Source organism: Staurois parvus, unplaced genomic scaffold (genome assembly GCF_062004578.1).
Source record: "Staurois parvus isolate SC_StPar_1 unplaced genomic scaffold, SC_StPar_1.0 ptg000019l, whole genome shotgun sequence".
NCBI lineage: Eukaryota > Metazoa > Chordata > Amphibia > Anura > Ranidae > Staurois > Staurois parvus.
The window spans coordinates 19,815,966-19,836,989 of record NW_028317815.1 but is presented as its reverse complement, the minus strand read 5'-3'; the positions used below and the strand labels follow the sequence as shown (position 1 = coordinate 19,836,989).

The 21,024-nt window shown below is 38.6% G+C and overlaps 1 protein-coding gene across 3 annotated transcripts in view; it reads right to left on the bottom strand.

The window, feature by feature from the left end:
• Positions 1-21,024, bottom strand: part of RELN (reelin) — a 547,755-nt gene that overhangs the window by 181,973 nt on the left and 344,758 nt on the right. For all 3 annotated transcript variants that reach the window (XM_089685528.1, XM_089685532.1, XM_089685541.1), the window contains exons 21-25: positions 19,205-19,397; positions 16,309-16,421; positions 13,496-13,633; positions 8,466-8,652; positions 217-422 (exon numbers count right to left, since the gene is read on the bottom strand). In XM_089685528.1, coding sequence (XP_089541654.1) covers positions 217-422; positions 8,466-8,652; positions 13,496-13,633; positions 16,309-16,421; positions 19,205-19,397 — 837 coding nt within the window. The remainder of the gene's footprint in view (positions 1-216; positions 423-8,465; positions 8,653-13,495; positions 13,634-16,308; positions 16,422-19,204; positions 19,398-21,024) is intronic.

Here is a 21,024-nt window from a genome sequence, read left to right as displayed (position 1 = left end):
TTATATTGTAAATGTGAATCAAGAAACTGTAGAGACAACTTACTAGCTGTGTAGCTTGATAGTGATGTATGAATCAAATACTTGCTTAGCAGGATAGCAAAATCTTAGGGAAAAAAAGCTTACATAAATGTATTTCAAATGTTTATTTAGTTGTGTACTTGGAAATCATTTTAAATCTGGCTTCTGAGTATATAAGATACAGAGATTGGCACTTACTTTGGTTTTGTGAAATCAGAGAAGTACATTTCTGCGAGTAGATGCCAATTTATGCCACCATTATTACTGTACTGTAGTAGCACTCCCTCTTCTCTGCTATCTGGTTTATTGCAAGATGGACTGTCTCCTCCAATCTGTATATAGAATTGTATGAAATCTACCCATGTTGTGTCCATGTCCCAACTAACCAACTGTCTTCTACCATCCTAGAAGAAAGTTAAGCAAAAGATAATACTTAAAATACTACAAGATTCATTTCTACATGTAATTAAAATCAGATGTCCATTCTGACTCATGCAAATGATGAAAATAGGAAAAGGAAAATAGGAAAGAGATGCAAAAATTTTTGGTCCATTTCATGTTAAACTTTTTTGTTTACAAGCTTATAAACAAATATTTTATATAATGTATTTTAGACATTTGTATAACTCTTAATTTTACAAACAATATTTAAAAAGTGCATCTATGTCCCATAATTTGAAATGCATACTGTACTGTCTAAAAAGAATACTTTTGACAGCCTTTTTGGACCAATTACTGTAAATAATTCCCATTTCTAATGGGAGTGTGTGTGTTAAGGGGAAGGTGTTACTGACATTTTCAAAAACCATATTTCCTAGTTGCCTTACTAAAAATAAAAATACATTTAGAATATCTAGTTTGTAGCACTGTGTATAATAAATAAATAAATGTACCTTTAATCTGGTGCTCATGCTACATCAGGCATACAATGTGTAAACAACAGAGCATAAAAATTAAGAACTTTAGTAAAATGTAGTTAGCTGATCATATAAATATTGGAGTTCTTATAGAGCACAACTAAGAAAATGAATGTGCTTTGTACATTCAAAATACAGTATGCTATTTGTGACATACAAAATCAGCTTCAAGAAAAATTCCCAAATGCAGAAATTAACTGTTTAAGAATTGGTAGCTCATTTTCTCCATGAAAAAGTGGGTGTCTGTGTTGCATTTAATATAAATACCACACATGTCTGTTTTATGATTTTTTCTCAGACTTACATGAAAGGATCTGTTTGTTTGTTTGTTTGTCTGGGAAACAGAAATCAGGTTACTTTTGAATGTTTGAGTGGACTTCTCAAACAAATGCCTTGGTAACAATTACACAAGTTATCTTCTACAACAATGAGTACTTATTGTTAAGTTAACCTGGTAAACAGAGGATATAAAAAAAAAAAAACAATATCATGCCAATATCTACGGAGTTTCGGGCACCTCCAGATCACATGAATAAAGTCTGCTAGACCTCTGTCACATCTAGGACACAGAACTATGTCTCTATGATTCCATTTATGTAATTTAACTGGGGTGTGATAAACCCTATGAAGAGTAAAAAGTTGGGTGAGTGTCTGTGTCAGTGACAAGGATACCATACGGAGGGATTGTAAGGCTTGCCCCCATAGTTCCTCTGTTGATGGGCCTATATCTTCCTCCCATCCCCATCTAGCTGGGATATGAGTGTGTGTATGTATCTCCACCATCAGGGTCCCGTATAGTTGGGAGATGAGCCCTTTTTTAGAACTGGTTTACTTATGTAACGGTAAAATTGGGATTTTATTTTCTACTAGTTTATATGTGTGGGCCTGGATAGTTAAGGCATGCCTCAACTGTAAGTATTGAAAGAACTTTTGTGTCAGAAGACTAAATTTCATCTGGAGAGCCTGGAAGGTCTTCAAGGTATGACCTTCATACAATTGGGACAGGTACTTTACTCCCCTTTCCCGCCACATCCCAAAACCTTGTAATTTGTTTATCTCCAATAGGAGCAAGTTATTCCAGAGTGGGGTAATGCTAGTAAAACCCTCCCAATTTAGTATTTTTTTAATAGAAGCCCATAGTTGGTGGAATAGAAGCAGCGTGGGAGACTGCCAGAATGACAGACTGCCGGAATGACGCAAAAAATTCCGCTTCCAGCTGAGAAAGCAGAGGATATTCAGAACTAACAACAATGAAAAACTTAGATACCATTGTTGTATGTTGGGCTCTTCTATTGTTCTTCATTTAATTATGTAACTGAAATAAACAAGTCAAGTTAATCAATGGTTAACAATAGCTTGACTTTCTGACATATATGACCTATGGCATGTATGATACAGTGCCATCTAGAGGTCGAATTGGAGAATGTTTCTCCCACGGAAACACAATATTGTGAAAGTATATGCCTATGTGGGATTAGCTACCCAAAACTTTTCAAATAAAAAGTTGGCAAATCAAGCTGACAGGAGGCCTCTATGATGACTAAACACCAAGGAAGATCTTTGCCAGAACCTGAAGACACTTCTAGCCCAATCTCCTGCAACTGTTTTAGAACCTGGAGCCTGCGTTGCCTACGGAGATTGTGAACCCTCCATAATCAGAGCTAAGTAACTTTTATTATTGTATATAGAACATAGTTTTGCTAGGAAGTAGGTAGCATTTTGCTTGTTATAGATATATCTGTCAGTCTTCTATTGAATTCCTAAAAGTGTAATTGTTTGTTTGTACAAAACTTTTGTTTAGTACATTAATATACACAGATGTCTAAGCTTCCTTGCTTATAATGCAAAGTAACCTTAACTGGACACCAAGCAAACAGTCTAAAATAACAATTGTACTACATGTGTCCTGCAGAATGCTATGGGAAAGTGCAATCACATGTCAGGGTGTTAAGGCAGGATGGATAGCTTCCCCAGGTGTAGTGTTTTTATGTTGGGGTGCTGTGTGGCAAGTTGCACCCTCTTGAAGCTTGATAGCCACATCTGCAGCACTACCCCATCTAGACTTCACTGTGTTGCTTACAGCCATGCATTCTCAACTGGCAGAGAAGATAAGTTCTCTACAATGACACTTCTTGTTCCTGCACAGCATGTGGCTACATCCAACTGTGGATACCAACATCTTCAGGAGGACTGCAGTGAGTTACTGTGGTCAGGAAATGCTGTGTATGTACTTATGGGGAAGGGGGCTGCATTGTATGTATGTATGTGGCAAGAAGGGAAGGGTTCATCATATGTGAGTGTTGGTGAGGGCAGCAGGCTACATTGTATGTTAGGAAGAAGGATGGGCAGGGAACCACATTATTTATTTATTTATTACAGATACTTATATAGCGCCGTCAATTTACGCAGCGCTTTACATATATATTTACATTCACATCAGTCCCTAACCCTCAAGGGGCGTACAATCTACGGTCCCTAACTCACATTCATACATACATATACTAGGGCCAATTTAGACAGGATCCAATTAACCTACCAGCATGTCTTTGGAGTGTGGGAGGAAACCGGAGTACCTTGAGCAAACCCACACAGGCACAGGAAGAACACGCAAACTCCAGGCAGGAGGTGTCATGGCTGGGATTCAAACCAACGACCCTAGTACTGCCAGGCGGAAGCATTTAGCCACTGTGCTGCCCATTGTATGTATTAGGACGGCTGACTGTGTTGAGTAATCTTGTATTAGAAATGTTTACACATGCTGTCCTCTTATACAATGGAAAATAGATACAATTGTTATATATTGGGCAAATGTAAACAATTCGAATTGAAATTGTACACATTTTAGCTGCTTCCATTTTTTCAGAGGACATCATGATAAAAGTTGGGGCCAAACTATGTCAAAAATAGCTTGACCTTTTGGCATGTTTAACATATGGCATGCATGATACAACAGTGCCATCTAGAGTTTGAGTTAGAAAATGCTCTCAAACTGGTGTAGAAAGAGGTAATGTGACACGGGCATGTGGGAATGGCTACCTAAACTTTCTAAATAAAAGGCCAGCAGCATAAGCTGAAAGAAGGGCTCCATAACAACAAGGGAAAGTCAGTGCCAAAGCGGGCCAACAAAGAAACTTCACCTGGAGATTATGCTAGTGCCGAAATTCTTGCAATTGCTTGTAGAGTAGAGACTGGAGCCTTGATTGCCTACGGAGATTGTGAAGCCACCATAACCTGAGCTAAGCAACCTTAAGTGCATTCACACTGTATATAAACCATCGTTCAAGCTCCTTTGATAGGAAGTTTAGACAGCGCATCCCTGTGTTGTCTGTATACCTGTACTACTCTGTTTTTTTATTGTTTTCCTACAATTGTAAGTAGCTTGTATGTACAGAATTAATGTTTGTTGAATCACATAATATACTACAGAGGTTTATGCTGCCTTGCTTTTACCGCAAAGTGACCTAAAAAGATACAAAGCCTAACTGTAAGAATCTATATGTAAGTTTTAGGGAGCTTCACTGTATGTGAGTTTGAGAGGGACTGCATTGTGTGTAAGTGTTAGGAAGGGGGCAGGTGGCTGCATGGTTTCTGAGTGTGAGGAGGAGGGCAGAGGTGAGCAGTTAGTGGAAGAGGGGTGCCAGGGGAGAAGCTGTAAAAGAGAAGTGCAGTGGTAAGCAGTAGTGGAAGAAGGGTGCAGAGGTGAGCAGTGGATGGCTTTAGGAGGGGTCCTTGTGGAGGGAGAATTTTGCTGGCAAGTAGTGGTCTAAAAAGTGCAATGGAGAACTTTATTGGGGAGTGAAAACCTGACTGGTGGACCTGGAGCTGTGCCTGAAAGTCTACATACATTTCACATGACCTGTACATTTTACTGCAACCAGGTCCTCATTTACACGCAAAAACTCAGCAAAGGAATGGAAAGTTGAACTCAATGGACTCCTTTTGTTGATTATTGGTGACTGGCATTGATCACCTGAAAAAGAACAATACTACTTCTTTTTCTAAGAAAATTACTGCTAAAAAATACATTTAATCTTTAACCATCAAGAGGGAGAGAAACCTGTTATATGGAAATTATAATTGTTATACAAACGTCTCCAAAGAACCACTTTGTAATGTATATTTAATTAAGGCTACACATTTTAAATGAATTTTTATAGTTCTTACTAATTTTGAACATCTATTGCTTTCCTTGGCAGAAGTCTTTCCTAAACTATCAAAGCCTGTCACTGAGCATCATTACTGATTTACTGCTCATCCAACAATGTGCAGGAATATACAAACACTAAAAGAAGCTTAGTTATAGAGCATAAAAACACTGTATCCTGTATGATATAAAACATATAAAGAGTTTCTAGTCTAACAAGGACAAATATCCCATTTCTGCATCAAAATACTTAAATTGATCGTGAAAGCATTTGATATTGTTGTCTGGCAGACTCCAAACATTCCCAGAAATTTTAGCTATAAGGTGTATGCTGAGGTATACCAATAAAATGCAATAATATAAAGATTCATAAAACATGCCAGTTTTCCGAACAATAAATCTGTTGTTGTCTACGCACATTTCTAGCATATTGTACTGAATAGATAAGTGTCTATTTTAAAAGGTATGAAGTGGCCACAATATATTCCAGATCCCTTCAGGGTAAAGTTTTACAAAATATGCCACTGCATGTTTGGTTTATACAGCTGGGACCTAATGTTTTGGCAGGGTATGATAAGTTTTATTGGCCCCACATGAAAGGTACTCAGAGGTTTTGTTATGTATGAGGTTCCAGGATCAGACAGAACTGTCTTTTAGAAGTGACATCTTTGTGGTCTGCAGAGCTTCTTTTCTAGCAGAGCACTGAGTAAAACAACCTTTATGTTCAATTAATGCTGCCATAAATTGTGCAAAAATACCATAACAGTGCTAACACAATTAAAGGAATATGTGTACAAAACAGTATCCAAATAAATCATTACATCCAGACACTGTTATTGACCTGTCAATGATGTATGTGTAAATATGTGTGCTTTTTATGCATTGTTTTAAAACACTTGAAGTTGTGAATGCATTTCAGTAATTTTAGACTAGCTGACCATCTATATTGCTAATTTCCACTAATTTTCATGGGAAATATTCAGTCAGCTTTCCCAATTCATACACCCGATCTAGACACTATGGGGGAGATTTAATAAAACTGGAGAGTGCAAAATCTGCTGCAGGTGTGCTTCTAACTTCAGCTTGTTCAATTAAGCTTTGATAATAAAACCTGGAAGCTGAGTGGTTTCTATGCAGAAGTACACCTGATTTTGCTCTCTCCAGTTTTAGTAAAATAAAAACCCTGATATTTACTAATTTTCTAAATATTTCCGAGGCAAATTTATCCTACATATAACTTTTTATACTTTTTTATACATGCAATTTCCTGTTTATTTCACAAAAACTTTGCTTCTTTTATTTATTCACATTCATTTTCTAGGTTTCAATTATGGCAATAACATTTTGCATTTCAAACTTTTACACTGTGACTTTAGTTTGCTGTGATTCTCCTAATTTAAGGCCAGGGACTGGTGTGTGGGAATACACAAACACAGCTTGATAAAGGATAAATATATAAAAACACATATGTAACATACTGTACTTTATTACTTTTCATAATGTTAAATAATGTTAAAAGACTGCAATGAGAGAACTCACTAGGCACACGCTTTCTCTTAACTATGGCCTTTGGACCACCCCCGTAGACGCCATGACCCCATAGTATGTTCATCAATGGGAAACAGGTCTTGAAGTGACTCTCATGACAAAACAGTCAGAAATGCTCCTCTGACAAATCCTCAATAATGAACAGATTTCAAGAAACAGTCTACAAGGTTCTATCTAGACGGTACTGGGCCCCAAGTTTACTTTATAAGATTTACCCAAACATCTCCGATACATGTAGCCGCTGTCTCAAGTAGGCACAATAGCCCATCATTTCTGGTATTATCTTAAATTGAGGTCTTTTTTGGGAGGATGTGACATCTACAATTAGATATCTGACATCTGTGGATTTAAGCAGGAATCCAGCCCCTTGTCTTCTCAGCCAGACCAATCTGCACTGGTCTGCACTGGTGAAATTCTGCTATTCTCTGGTTTGAAGCAGTCCTTGTTTATCTCTCCCTTTCCCTACTGTCAGAATTTGAATCACAATGGCCGTGCACTCCCCATCAGGCTTCAAAGAGCCCTCGCAATTGCATAATCTCTGGTAATGGTGACCTTCAGGGTTTTGTTTGCCTGGGGTGTAGTGTAACAGTTTTGATTTAATGAAGGCATGCTCTTCTTTTTTTCCTTTTCGCTATGTATGATTTAATTCTCATTCTACAGGACCCCATAGGTCCACGGAAATTACCTTTCGCCTTTCTATATTTGTATTTTGGTTTATATGCTATTTGTAAGACCAAGAATTGTAATGTTCAGAATACTTCTCTCACCTTTCCATACACAAATCTGCTGTTTTTGAGGATTATAAGAAGTTTCTGACTTCTGAGTTGCAAAAAAAAAAAAGACTGCAAATTTTTATTTCCAAAATCAAGTGAGAGGTGCCAGAAGCCATGGTTTATTTTACCAATTAGCTGTCGGTTAACAATTCCTTGCTGGAAAAATGTTGGGAAAACCGTATTTCCCAATTTTTAAAAGTAATTTATTATTTTTTAAAAGTATAACCAAAGGCAAAACTTTTGTTTGTTTTAGACAAAGTGGAGATAAATTAGAACACCTATTAAGTTTGTATTGCTGTCTGTGTTCCCATTAGGGAGATTCGCTCACAATCTCCCAACGGGGACACTAGTTTTGGTGACCTGGGGGCTACAAGGGATTCCTTAATTTGCAAGGATTTCCTCTCACTTCCCGATTTTCTATGGGACAGGAAGTGTAAAGATAAATGTTCCCAATGGGACACAGATGTAAAAAAAAAAAAAACTGAGAGGGTTATAACCCTCCCTTACTACAAAACTAAAAAAAAAAAAAAAAAAGTTTTGACTACTTTAATATTGTAATTGTATTTCACAAATTAGTATTGAATAAGTGAACACTGCAACCATGAGCCTGCAGTGGTACCTAGAGTTCTATCTGCAGGATGAATACTTACGTTGTCAAATAACTTTCATCCTGCATGTGATCAGTATGTTATAGCTAAGCACATGATTGGGAACCACTCTGATTAGTAACCGGGTCCGCAGTAGGGATGGAAGTTGACAGCTGAGGTTGAGTGCCACCAGCCATGTAATGCATTGGTTGGGGCTCTGAAAGGAAGGATATTTATTAATGTATCCTTAGTATGAGGCATTCTGCAGGGGAATATATATTTACAGACTGCTGGTGGGAAGGGTTTAAAATAAACTGACAGTGACCCATCTCAGGGGAAATTAGATTAGTTACATTGGTATATAAACATAGGAATATCTGCTCAAATACAAATTATGCACACAGATTTCATAACTAATACTGTAAAATCTTGGTTGCAAAATGTATACTAATTGTCTCAATTGTCAGAAATAGCATACCTTTGAGAAGTATAGTGATGAACCTGATGAAATTATTCCACATCCTTGCTCAGGTTTTACAATTTCTCCTCCAACTACCTCCTGCCAATTTGCTTCCAAGCTATTCAGTCCTTCAAAGTCAGACATTACAGTGGAAGGAAGAGGATTTTCAGGAAGACATTGAGAGCCCTGGTATCCAGAATCACACCTGCAAGTATGGTACAATGATTTTGGAATCTTGCTTCAATGACTTGTAGTCACATATAACTATAATATCACAAACAATGGATAAAATACATTGCTTGAACAAGCAGATATAGAAAAGAACATTGAGGAATATAGCAATAGCAGGGGTTGCCAGAAACACATTATCCAAAATTATCAGGCATTTAGATATATGAAAAAAAAAAGAATTATTTTTACATAATGCACAATGATTACCAAACGTCTTATTCCATTTTGGTTGGCCAGCTGCTCGAATTGAGGCACACATTGCATTTACTTGTGTGAATGTTTCACTGCCTCACAGTGCAATAGGCAGACTTGCTAATTGATTTAGCCGGTTATTGACAACAAATTTATATTCTCACTGGAGATGTGTGTGCTAAGCAATTTCAGTATTAGACCTCATTCTCATTTGTCCTGAGCTGGTCAGATCAGCGTATTTCTGCAGCAGATGCGGCAAGAAGCATGTGATTAGCTGCAGCCGCTCAGCATGTATAAATCAATGACAGGTTTACAGGCTTCGCAGCTGTTCACATGTAATTGCACATGTCCGAATTTAGGGACAAGTGAGTGCCTCTTGATGAAAAAAGCATGCATGCAGGGACGCACATCTGTCCCTAACCACATGTATTTGCTACTTGTGCAGATACCTATAAAGGATAAGTTCAACTTTTAGACAAAAATAATAAATGTACATTTTTTTGCAGATCGAAAATGTGCATTTATTATTTTTGTCTACAGGAGCCTGGAAAACATTGCACCAGCGATCAGTAGATCGCTGATGCCATGCAGGTCTGCTGCAGACCCGTTAGAATATCTGCTTGCTGTACGGGATGTACGAGCCAGTATGTATTCTGACAGGAAGCTTCAATTAACAACCACGTCACTCCACAGCGCCGTGGCAGTTCATTGAAAACTACAAGTCGACAGCCACTAAGGTGGTCGGGACTTGCAATTCATTCATTCACGAAAGTCCGTGAATGAATGATGCGGCCGTGTGGGCGGAGCACCACACAGCCACACTGTTTTCAAATTTGAGATAGGGGAGAGGGGGGTGACGGGGAGCAGCTATGGGAACATATTACATGTTCCACCCTAAAAATGGGTGGAACATGTAACATGTTCCCACAGGTGAAGTTATCCTTTAAATAGCTGTAGAGAGTGTCAGTCTGTTATTGATTTGTATAGGCTTTAGCCTCATTCACACAGGGCATATGCACCAGAGCTGTGTATACCTGCATGAGGATGCCCCATAGCTATCAATTGGGACACAGTGACTGCACGGCCTCTGCTTCCAATGTGACAGCTGTGTGGTGGTGTATACATGACGTGAAAGCACCCGAAGGCCTTTTTGGGTGTTTTTTTAATGGGTCTTGTTCTTCATGGTATCTTCCCTTTTTTGCTTGGGTTCAATATCTAATTTTTTTCTTCTCCTGACGTATGAGACGAGACTCTCCTTTGGAGTTGCACTGAGGTTGTAGATGACAGTTGTTCTGATATTGGCCATGGTGGATAATATTATATTTATAAGCCACATGTAGGTATAGCTATCGCATACCATTTTAGACTTATAGTCAATTCGTATACATTGTTCTAGCACAATGCTGTCTTTTTTGTGGATGGATCTAAAATCTTATGGATTAGAGTGATCTACTACATTTTTCAGTCCTGAGGAAGTGGTGAATCTGCAAAACAAATCAACACACTATTGGGGGCTAATCCATATTTATTATTGCATAAGTCTTTAAAACTGTTTTTCTAGTTGTATTTTATAGCTCTATTAGCTCTGTTATGAGATTTGTTTTATTATGTTTACAAATAAAAAATATATGTTTTTTCTACTTCTCTTGTATATATAGCACTTTGTTTTCCTGGCAGCACATTTAAAGTCTGCAATATATACTGTATACAGGTTTGATATTCTATTCTCATATGGATGTCGTTTTCAGGAAAAGATAATTAGTGTACTTTATGTGTTAGATTCCACCATTTAATATCTTGTGTTGATGTATGTTTTCTATGTGCATGTACAGTGCCACAGTTCCCCCTTAATTATACAGGCACCACAGTTTTACAGCCTCTATCCAAAGGATTCTGGAATGATTTTAATTTCGTTGATATCAACAATGGGACTTTTCTCCAGCTTTCTCTTCAGTGTACTACCAGGCCATAATTTATCTAAAATGTAGCAAAGCATAGAGGTACACGTCTGACACTACAAGCCACAGGGAAGCCACACCCACTTTTTGCCACAACCCTATGTAACCAGCCTGTGGACCACTGCACACACCCCATATTTTTCTTCGTCCCTTCAAGGTGTGCCTCCTAATTATTTTCAAATGTTGTGCAAATACGGTATGTACTTCCTGCGTGGTCAGAGGGACAGGTGTGTTAGAGTATGTGTGTTTCATGTGTGTGTGTGTGTGTATGTATGTGTGTGCATGTGTTTTGTGTGTCTATTGTATGTATATTAGTGTAATTTGTCTGTGTATCCAGTTATGTGTTTAGTGTGTACGTGTATTAATATTTTTGTGTGTTAGGGCTAGATAACACTATCGATACTGTTCACTGGTAACAACTTGCAAGGGACAGAACCACAATGCGGATCAGAGAAAATACTCAACTAGCTCCTTGCGTTGGTTCCTTGTTGTCAAAATGAGTGTGCCATTGCTCCATCACAGATCACTGAAAACACCATAGGAAGACCCTTGTTGCTAAAATTACTGGTTACATTAGGGCCCAGGTCAGTATTCACTCTGCTCTGCATTGTAATCCTGCTGCTGGTGATTTTGCCCTGCCAGCCTTACTCTTACTGACCCCTGATGAACAAGGACATTCTTACTTCTACTGATCAAACATGTAAAGGAGCATTCTTCTTCCAACTGACCACATATCTAAAGGAGCATTCTTTCTTCTACTGACCATCAATGTAAGAGCGTATTCTTCCTTCTACTGACCAGCAACATAATTTAGCATTTTTTCTCCTAACAGTGTAAAGGGGCATTTTTCCATCTACTGGCCACCAACATAACGGGGCATTCTTACTGCTGCTAACCACTCATGTAAGGGGGCATTCTTCCACCTGTTTACCACCCCAGTAAAGGAACAATCCTTACTGACCACACACGTAAGGCAGCTTTCTCCCTTCTACTTACCACTAACATGAAGGAACCTTCTTCCTGTTACTGACCACCCACATAAGGAAAAATTCTTCTTCCTACTTACAACCATTATAGGTTTAAATTAGAAATGTTCTATATCATGCAGGATGCAGTGTTTTATTCTCTATAACTGAGCTTCTTTTTAGTGTTTCTATTTTTCTTCATGTTGTTGGATGATCAGTAAATGAGTAAGGCTGCTTTGTGACAGACGTTGGTACTTTAGGAACAGCTTTGGCCAAAGAAGGCAATTTGTTATTGTATAAATTATTATATGTTGTAACTTAGGGCCTATGTTGTATGCCTGTGATAATAGGGTGTTGTTCCATTATGTTTTTTTTTTTTAATGTTTGTTAAAAGGGCCCCATACAAACTTTGCTATGGGCACTGTTTTGGTTGCAACCTTAAATACCTTTGCTAGCAAATTTTGTTTTCTATTATGAGGAACACTGCCAACCAATACAATGCATTATCTAGTAAAAAATAATAGTTTCAATGAAACATAGGAAGTAACCCAGGAAACATAACTTACCTGCTGGCATAAATCTTATGCAGCTGGCTGTCCCAAAAGGTAAGCTGCTAATCTGCCCATCTACTGAATGTCTCTGATTTGGCACAGGTGGATACATATTTTAAATTCAATGTAAGGTCTGCTTCACATTTTTTAAGGAAACCTGCACTAAATTGAATATGCAAGATGCGTTTTCTGACCTCCAATTACTGAAAGTGCTAGTAGCCTGACTATCATGCTGACTCCATTGGCTTCAACACTTCTTGAAGTGTCTTGCAACACTTTACCTGTAACAAATATGCAGATCTGGATTTCTGATTTCTCTTTCTGCAAGCTTGTTCTGGATCAGTGACCCAGAGAGTATTAAGTTCACCTTTTGGAGCATGTTACACATTACACTTGTATTTCAGGTGTAACAAGTAGCATGCTCCAGCACCAGTCTATGCACCCCCCTGTGACAGCGGGTGGCAGTTTTTCTTCCTGCACCCACTACCAGATTTGAAAATGTGGTCACACAGCCACATTCATTCACAGGAATTAGGAATCTGTGAATGAGAAAATGAAAGGTCGCGACTGACACCGCGGTACACAGCTTGTAGTTCTCAATGGACTGCAAGGGTGCTGAAGAGCACCCTCATACTCCACTGAAATGTACACCATCTTTCTAGCAGAAAGCCTGTACAGAGGTATGAGCAAGAAAGTTGAAGGATATATGTGGAACCCAATATTCCAACATTCCACGGATCGCAGACACAATACTCTGCCGGCTCCTGTGCAAGGCGTTTTGCTTGCAAAAAGATGTGCATTTATTATTTATTGCATAAAGGTAAACTTAAACTTTAAAGCCAAAGACAATGATTGTTTTTAATGTTTAAGGAATCGTATTCAGAGTTACAAAATACTCCTGAAGACCCAAACTTCATAGGAATCCTGGACAGCACAACCTATAAGCAGCAGTTAACTCCCCATTCATTAGCAGGCTTGACTGTAGAATGAATTGACAAAATTAATGAAGCTAAACAACTAAAAAACAACTAAAAATGTCAATCTGTGTCCTCAAATAAGTTAACTTGGATTGCTGTTTTTTACATAACAAATTCACCAATTTGGTTAAGAGACTAATGTGTTCTTTCAATTAGTTGTCTTTATGCTTTTACCTGCATATCCCATGATCACACCAGCCATGCCCACTGCACATATTTGGACACTGCTGTCCAATGTAAATATTGTCCAAAGCCCACTCATCTTCAGTTGTATAATATCTTTGGCTCCAACGAAAGCGGGTTGCACTAGACCTTCAGACAAAAGTCAACTTTAAGAATTATAACCAAATCATATGAAATTTGTAATCAAAACAATACAACAGTTTGCATTTCAACATATTTTAAATACAAGCAGTCCTTCCAAAAGACAAAGTTGTCTAGAGGATCATAATCAAACATTGCAGAATACCTATAAAATAAAGTGTAAATTATGCACCAGTAGGAACCAGAATGTTTGTTAATATTAAAGGACAACTGTACTTTTAACTGCTTTTTGCTATTCTATCCTATGTAACACCCTTGTTCATTAAGTGTAATTGGTTCAGGTGGGGACTGCCTGTGGCTCTCTTCTCTCCTCAGAGTTCAGGTTGTCCCCCTGAGGCTCTTGGATATCTCCTCCCCATTGCAACCTGTACAGCGTTCTGTGGTTGGATCTCAAGGGGCACTTAACTTCTCCCCTGGCAATCAGCGGTAGTGGGCAGGCTGGGGGAGTGGGAAGCCTGTCCTCTTGCACAGCTGGCAGCTTCATTCTGGCTGATCCTGCAGCTGAAGAGGGGCAGGAGGACCAGAGATAGCTGCCCTGAAGGTTTTGGGTGAGAGGCTTCCCAAGCAGGAATTACATCCAATTGTCCCGCTCTTATCTGCCACTACATACTGCTCAATGATTGCCCTGCTACTTCATACTGCCTTATCCTGCCACTAAATACCGCTCTCTGGCCGCCCTGCCACTACATACTGCTCACTGACTACCATAATGCTACATACTGCTCACTGACTGCTCCACAACTACATATTGCTCATCGGCTGTCCTGCCACTACAACTGCGCTACTTGCTTCTCACTGACCACTCTGCCACTACACACTGCCCTACCCTACCACTACATACTGCTCACTAACTGTTCTGCCACTACATACTGCTCACTGGCTGCCTTGCCACTGCATACAGTCACTCATCTCCCTGCCACTACATACTGCTCACTGACTGCCCTGACACTACATGCTGCTCATTGATCACCCTGCCTTTACATACTGCTTACTGACTGCCCTGCCATTTCATATTGCTCAGTGATCACCCTGCCAATATATCTATACTACCCACTGACCACTCTGCCACTACACACTGCTCACTGAGTGCCCTGCCAGTGCATACTGCTCCCTGATCATCCTGCCATTACATACTAACCAACCTGCCAATACATACTTCTCATTGGCTGCTCTACCAGTACATACTGCTCACTGAGAGCCCTGCCACTACATACTGCTCACTGACCTCCCTACAGCTACATATTTCTCACTGACTGCCATGCTATTACATACTGCTCAGTGACCATCCTGCCACTACATACTGCTCACTGACCAACATGCCACTACATAGTGCTCACTGGCTTCCCTACCACTCTATTCTGTTCACTAACTTCCCTACCACTACATAATGTTCACTGACTGCCCTGACACTATCAACTGCTCACTGACTGCATGTAGTACAGGGTACGCATGGATTCCCAGAGCAATCTGGGTTTTATAAAGGAAATGCACAACAGAAGTTGTTTTTTTCAGACCCTCTGTTTCTGATTAAAACCTGTTTTGGAGTAGGAAAGGGATCAGTCACTGCTCTGACTTCAATTGTGTGTGTGTAAATTTCAGTATAAGCTACTGAGCTCTGTAAACAACTTTTTATAACAAAGAAGTTAGGGAGACATCAGAACTAGGGATGCACCGATGTCCTTTTTATCAGCGAGTGCGAGTATCGATACTTTCAGTAAAGTACTCGCCAATACTGATAACCGATGCTTTGCAGTGCGATTTACGTCTATACAAAACGTATGGACGCAAATTGAACTGCAGAGAATAGCATGCGATTTGAACAGGAATGCCATTCCTGTCCAAATTGCATTCGGTTTCCCCATTGCTCTTGTGTGAACCCGCGTTCACACAGCAACGGTGAAGGGAGATTTCTCGCAGCAGAGATTGGGAATGTGGGGATGTATACTATGGTGGCAAGTGCTCCATATTATCAGTGGTAGGAAAGAAAGTGGTGGGGATTTGAAATCCTCACCGCTTTCTCTCCTCTCCTTGCAGGGATGACAGTTCTGGCTAGAGGGCTTTGCTTCCATAGTATACATCCCCACACACCCACTCTCTACTCAGCATGGGATCCTTGAAGGGAGGTTTCCTGCACCGTTCCTGTGTGAACTCATAACAAGCCTGGGTTCACACAGGAGCAGTGGGGAAACCGCATGCAATTTGGATACAAATCACATTCCTGTACAAATCACATGCTAATCTTTGCGGTGCAATTTGTACTGATGCAAATCGCACCACAAAGTATCGTTTCCAGTATCAGCAGCATTTTCATGGTATGAGTACTTGTGAAAATACTCAGTATCGGCACCGATACCGATATCGTTATTGGTACATCCCTACCCAGAACACATGTGAAAGAGCTCCACTTACTTGATGCATATGACAAAATTTTATATTCACATGCAATATTTATTATTTACAAAAAATATCATTTTAAGAAAGAATAATTTAAAGAAAGAAATGTAAGAGCTAAAAGTTTAACTGATACGGTATGCAAAACAGTGGAAGTGGATTTGTACTGATGAGAGTAAAAAGAGAAAAAAACAAAGATACAAAAAAAATGGAAGAGTAAAAGCAGTTAGTAAAATTAACTAGTAGATATCGCTCATTATAGACAAACTTACCAGGTCTTTTGTGGTAGAGGCAGTGTGATCCTTCTCCAGTGAGTGAACTCTCTTGAATGATAGATGCTTGCAGAAGTGAACTCCTGGCAACTTGGCATACTTGGCAGACATTCCTAAGAAAGAATATCAATTGTTTTTAAATATCAATAGGCTAAATGAAAAATTGCCTCTATGATTCTGACCCCTTTTGACTATCTTGTATCTTCCATGTTATTGTCAGAAACTTTGATTTGAAATAACACCTCTTGGAAAAAAAACATTTAATGATTCTGGATGCGAAAGTAACACTTAGGCTTCTTATATTTTTAATGTATTATATGTATGTTACAGTTTTCTGCCACATGGCTAGTGCTACTGATTCTATGGTTCTTTTTCATACTTTCCCATGGCTTGTTTACAAGTTTAAGCATGTGAGACATTTTATTTAGCCTGTAAATGTGGATCTAGTGAGAAACCCAGCACAGCTCTTTTCCTGATCACATTAAATTATAAGCATCATTATTACCAAAATTCACAAGGGACCATATTTCAAGGGCAGAGCTCACCACAAAAAGAGTAAACACAGCTCTTAGCTCTTAACGCTGCCATCCAAATATTGTCACTGATTGAGTGTAAACCATTATTAGGATGTAAGCAACATCAAAACCTCTTTGGCTGAAAATGTTCTTTGCTGGTCAATTTGTTCCCAAAAAGTCATTTGTGTTCATTATTATCCTTTTATCGAGAAAACACCTGGTAGTGGGGCAAAAAGTAATTAAGTGGCAGGCTTTCTAATCAATGCTCAGGCATCAGGACCAATTTGAGATAACACTAGCACAATGGGACCAAGCATGCATATTCCTCTTCTTTGTAAAGAGAACATTGTAATAAAAAAGGCCTTTCTGTAATTCTTTCTTCAAGATAAACAGAGGTCTGTCGCTAACTAAACAAATCACATGAAAAAATATAACAGCTATTTACATATCTTGATTTTTCTATGGATTACAAATTTTGATTTCAACCAGTCTAACACTCAAATTTAAGTGAATCATTTGCAACATTCTCCTTTAGAAACGTTGCAGCAGAGAAACCATTTTTTTTCCGCAGGTCACTTTGAAAATTGATTCAATGTATATACAATGTTTATCACTGTATCAGATTCCAGCAATCATAAAAACACTTCTTGATGTGCTACTAGTATTTTGTAATCTTCTATGAGGGTGATAAAATTGATGGTAAATGTTTTGCTTAATAAATGAAAACTAGAGAAAAAGTTACAAAAAAGAAAGACTGAACATTGTGTTAACGCTGACTGAACTCTTTGTTAACAATGCATTACACATTTAAAGTGTACACAAACTCTAACAATACATTTCTTGTATTTGCTGTTATGTACAGTATACCATTAAAAGTAGTTTTTATAGTTGTACAAGTACTAAAGAAAAAAAAGTAGCTGGTCTTCCAAGCAGCTAATAATTTTCTGTGCTCTCTGCCTCTGGACTGTTATCAGTTAGTATTGTTTCCCTACAGTCTCCGTGGACCAGAAAATGGTTTTCCATGTTATGGAGAAGAAAGGGAGGTGTTGTGTAGTTGTACAATACTCCATGTCTTAGGATGACGCTGCTCAGTATGTTGTCACCCTGGGACCTAAAGTGAGTTAAAGTGGTAATAAACGCAAAACCTAAAATATAATATATTGCAGCTTATCGGTTATTAGATGTGGTGGCTCAATTAGTTTTCTTTCCCTCTGCTTACATGTGGTGATCTGGCCAGTAACATACCTCCTGTATTAGAGTGCCTCCACTCTGGATGAAGGAGCACAGGGGGCACATTTGGGCAGCAGCATTGTTACTCTGGGGGGAGGGGAGTGTTGGATGCACTAGCAGATTTAAATACACTAACAAACTGAAGCCAAACTCTAACACTTTGTAAGCAATTATAGCAAACAGTTTGTTTTCCTTTTGAGATACAGGTTTGATATAAATAAAAAAAAGCTGAAATGGTCTGTCTCATCCCTGTAACTAACACATGCAAGAAAGCTTGTTCTTTTGATAACCAGACTTACGAATGAAAATAGAAAAAACAAAAACTAAATAGAAAAACTGTTTTAATGGAAGGATTACCAGGTAAAAAAAAAACAGAAAAAATAGTGAAACTGTAAATGAATGCAGCCAACACATCTAGGGATTAGTAAGATGCAATACTCTATTTGGGGGGTATAGATGCACTTTAACAGGTTTTCATTTAGGTAGTAAAGTTATGCATGTTTTCAGTTATTTTTCTACTGTCTATAGTGGAGATGGAGAGCTTTCTAAAAAGGAGGTTTTAACAGAACCCTGAGAGAATGTCCTTGTCAAGGAGCATTCACATCAGATTGGCAAACTCATTAGCCATGTATGCTACCTGTACCAATGTCTTGAACATTATATTTTGTGAGATGTTAGAGATGATTAAATTACTAATGATACAAATCTGTAAAACAAGAATACACATTGTGCTCAGTCATATGAACACAGAATGATTAGAAAAAGCTGATGTATACTAAATCAGAGCTTAAACAAGGTAAGAAGAAAATTAAAAGCCATACCTGTCCATTAATAAAACAGTTTCCATCCCACCTCATTAGTAGTAAGCAATACCTAGCAAATGATATGAACACACCGTCCTTGCTGTGATGTCTAGAAGCAAGCCCAGCCATTTTCCTGATTGTTGCATGGATGGATTCATTAGACCCACACATGAATCTATGAACTATGATCAGGTGATTATCTTAAAAATGGTGCTGTTGTTAGTAGTACATCAGAATACACAGAATAACAAATATAGGAAACCAAATGAAATCTTTGTTTTTAGGGACTGTATGCATGTTCCTCTGGAACATACAATAAACTCTACATCCTACAGTAAATAGTTATACCTCTTGCACTAAGTGCCATGTGAGTCCATGGTTGGTTGAATACTCCAACATCACTTGATTATCCATATGTGGTGTAAACCGCTCACCACATCCCATTACCAAGTTAAACTGTATCATATAAGATGCTCCAATCTGCATGGACTGGGTTTCCACATAACGGGTACTTGAAGATTGCTTTGAGTCTCCTGTGAAACTGATAATACAATGTAAATAAATTCAAAAGCATATGGAACATCATAAACACAGAAGAATGTGACTGAAGAATACTTTGTGAATTTATAGAATTTAAATTACAGTGGGGATCGAAAGTTTGGGCACCCCAGCTAAAAATTTGTATTAATGTGCATAAAGAAGCCAAGGAAAGATGGAAAAATCTCCAAAAGGCATCAAATTACAGATTAGACATTCTTATAATATGTCAACAAAAGTTAGATTTTATTTCCATCATTTACACTTTCAAAATAACAGAAAACAAAAAAATGGCGTCTGCAAAAGTTTGGGCACCCTGCAGAGTTAATATCTTGTACTGCCCCCTTTGGCAAGTATCACAGCTTGTAAACGCTTTTTGTAGCCAGCCAAGAGTCTTTCAATTCTTGTTTGAGGTATCTTTGCCCATTCTTCCTTACAAAAATCTTCCAGTTCTTTGAGATTTCTGGGCTGTCTGTCATGCACTGCTCTTTTAAGGTCTATCCATAGATTTTCAATTATGTTGAGGTCAGGAGATTGTGAAGGCCATGGCAAAACCTTCAGTTTACGCCTCTTGATGTAATCCCCGTGGATTTCGAGGTGTGTTTAGGATCATTATCCATTTGTAGAAGCCATCCTCTCTTTAACTTCAGCTTTTTCACAGATGGCATCAAGTTACCATCCAAAATTTGCTGAAATTTTATTGAATCCATTTTTCCTTCTACTCGTGGGATGTTCCCTGTGCCACTGGCTGCAACACAACCCCAAAGCATGATTGATCCAACCCCATGCTTAACAGTTGGACAGAGGTTCTTTTCATTAAATTCTGTGCCCCTTCTTCTCCAAACGTACCTTTGCTCATTCCGGCCAAAAAGTTCAATTTCAACCTCATCGGTCCACAGAACTTGTTTCCAAAATGCATCAGGCTTGTCTATATGTTCATTTGCAAAGCTCAAACGATGATTTTTGTGGTGAGGAAGTAGAAGAGGTTTTCTTCTGATGACTCTTCCATGAAGACCATATTTGTACAAGTATCTCTTTATAGTGGAATAGTGTACCACAACTCCAGTGTCTGCCAGATCTTTCTGGAGGGATCGTGCAGTCAAACGTGGGTTTTGAATTGTTTTTCTCACAATCCTGCGAGCTGTTCTGTCTGAAATTTTTTTGGTCTTCCAGATCTTGCTTTAACTTCCACTGTTCCTGATGACTGCCATTTCTTAATTACATTCCGAACAGAGGATATTGACATCTGAAAACGCTTTGCTATCTTCTTATAGCCTTCTCCAGCTTTGTGAGCGTCAACTATTTTCAGTTTCAGTTTTCTAGACAACTGCTTAGAAGATCCCATGGTGCTGATTGTTGGGGCAAGGTCAGATGAGTCTGGGCATTTAAAACCTTTGAGATTGACATCACCTGGTCTTCCCAGATGATGATTGAGAACAATCCATGACTGGCAGGTCTCAGCTTGGCAAAGGGGGCAGTGCATGCTATAAATTCTGCAGGGTGCCCAAACTTTTGCAGACGCCATTTTTTTGTTTTCTGTTATTTTGAAAGTGTAAATGATGGAAATAAAATCTAACTTTTGTTGACATATTATAAGAATGTCTAATCTGTAATTTGATGCCTTTTGGAGA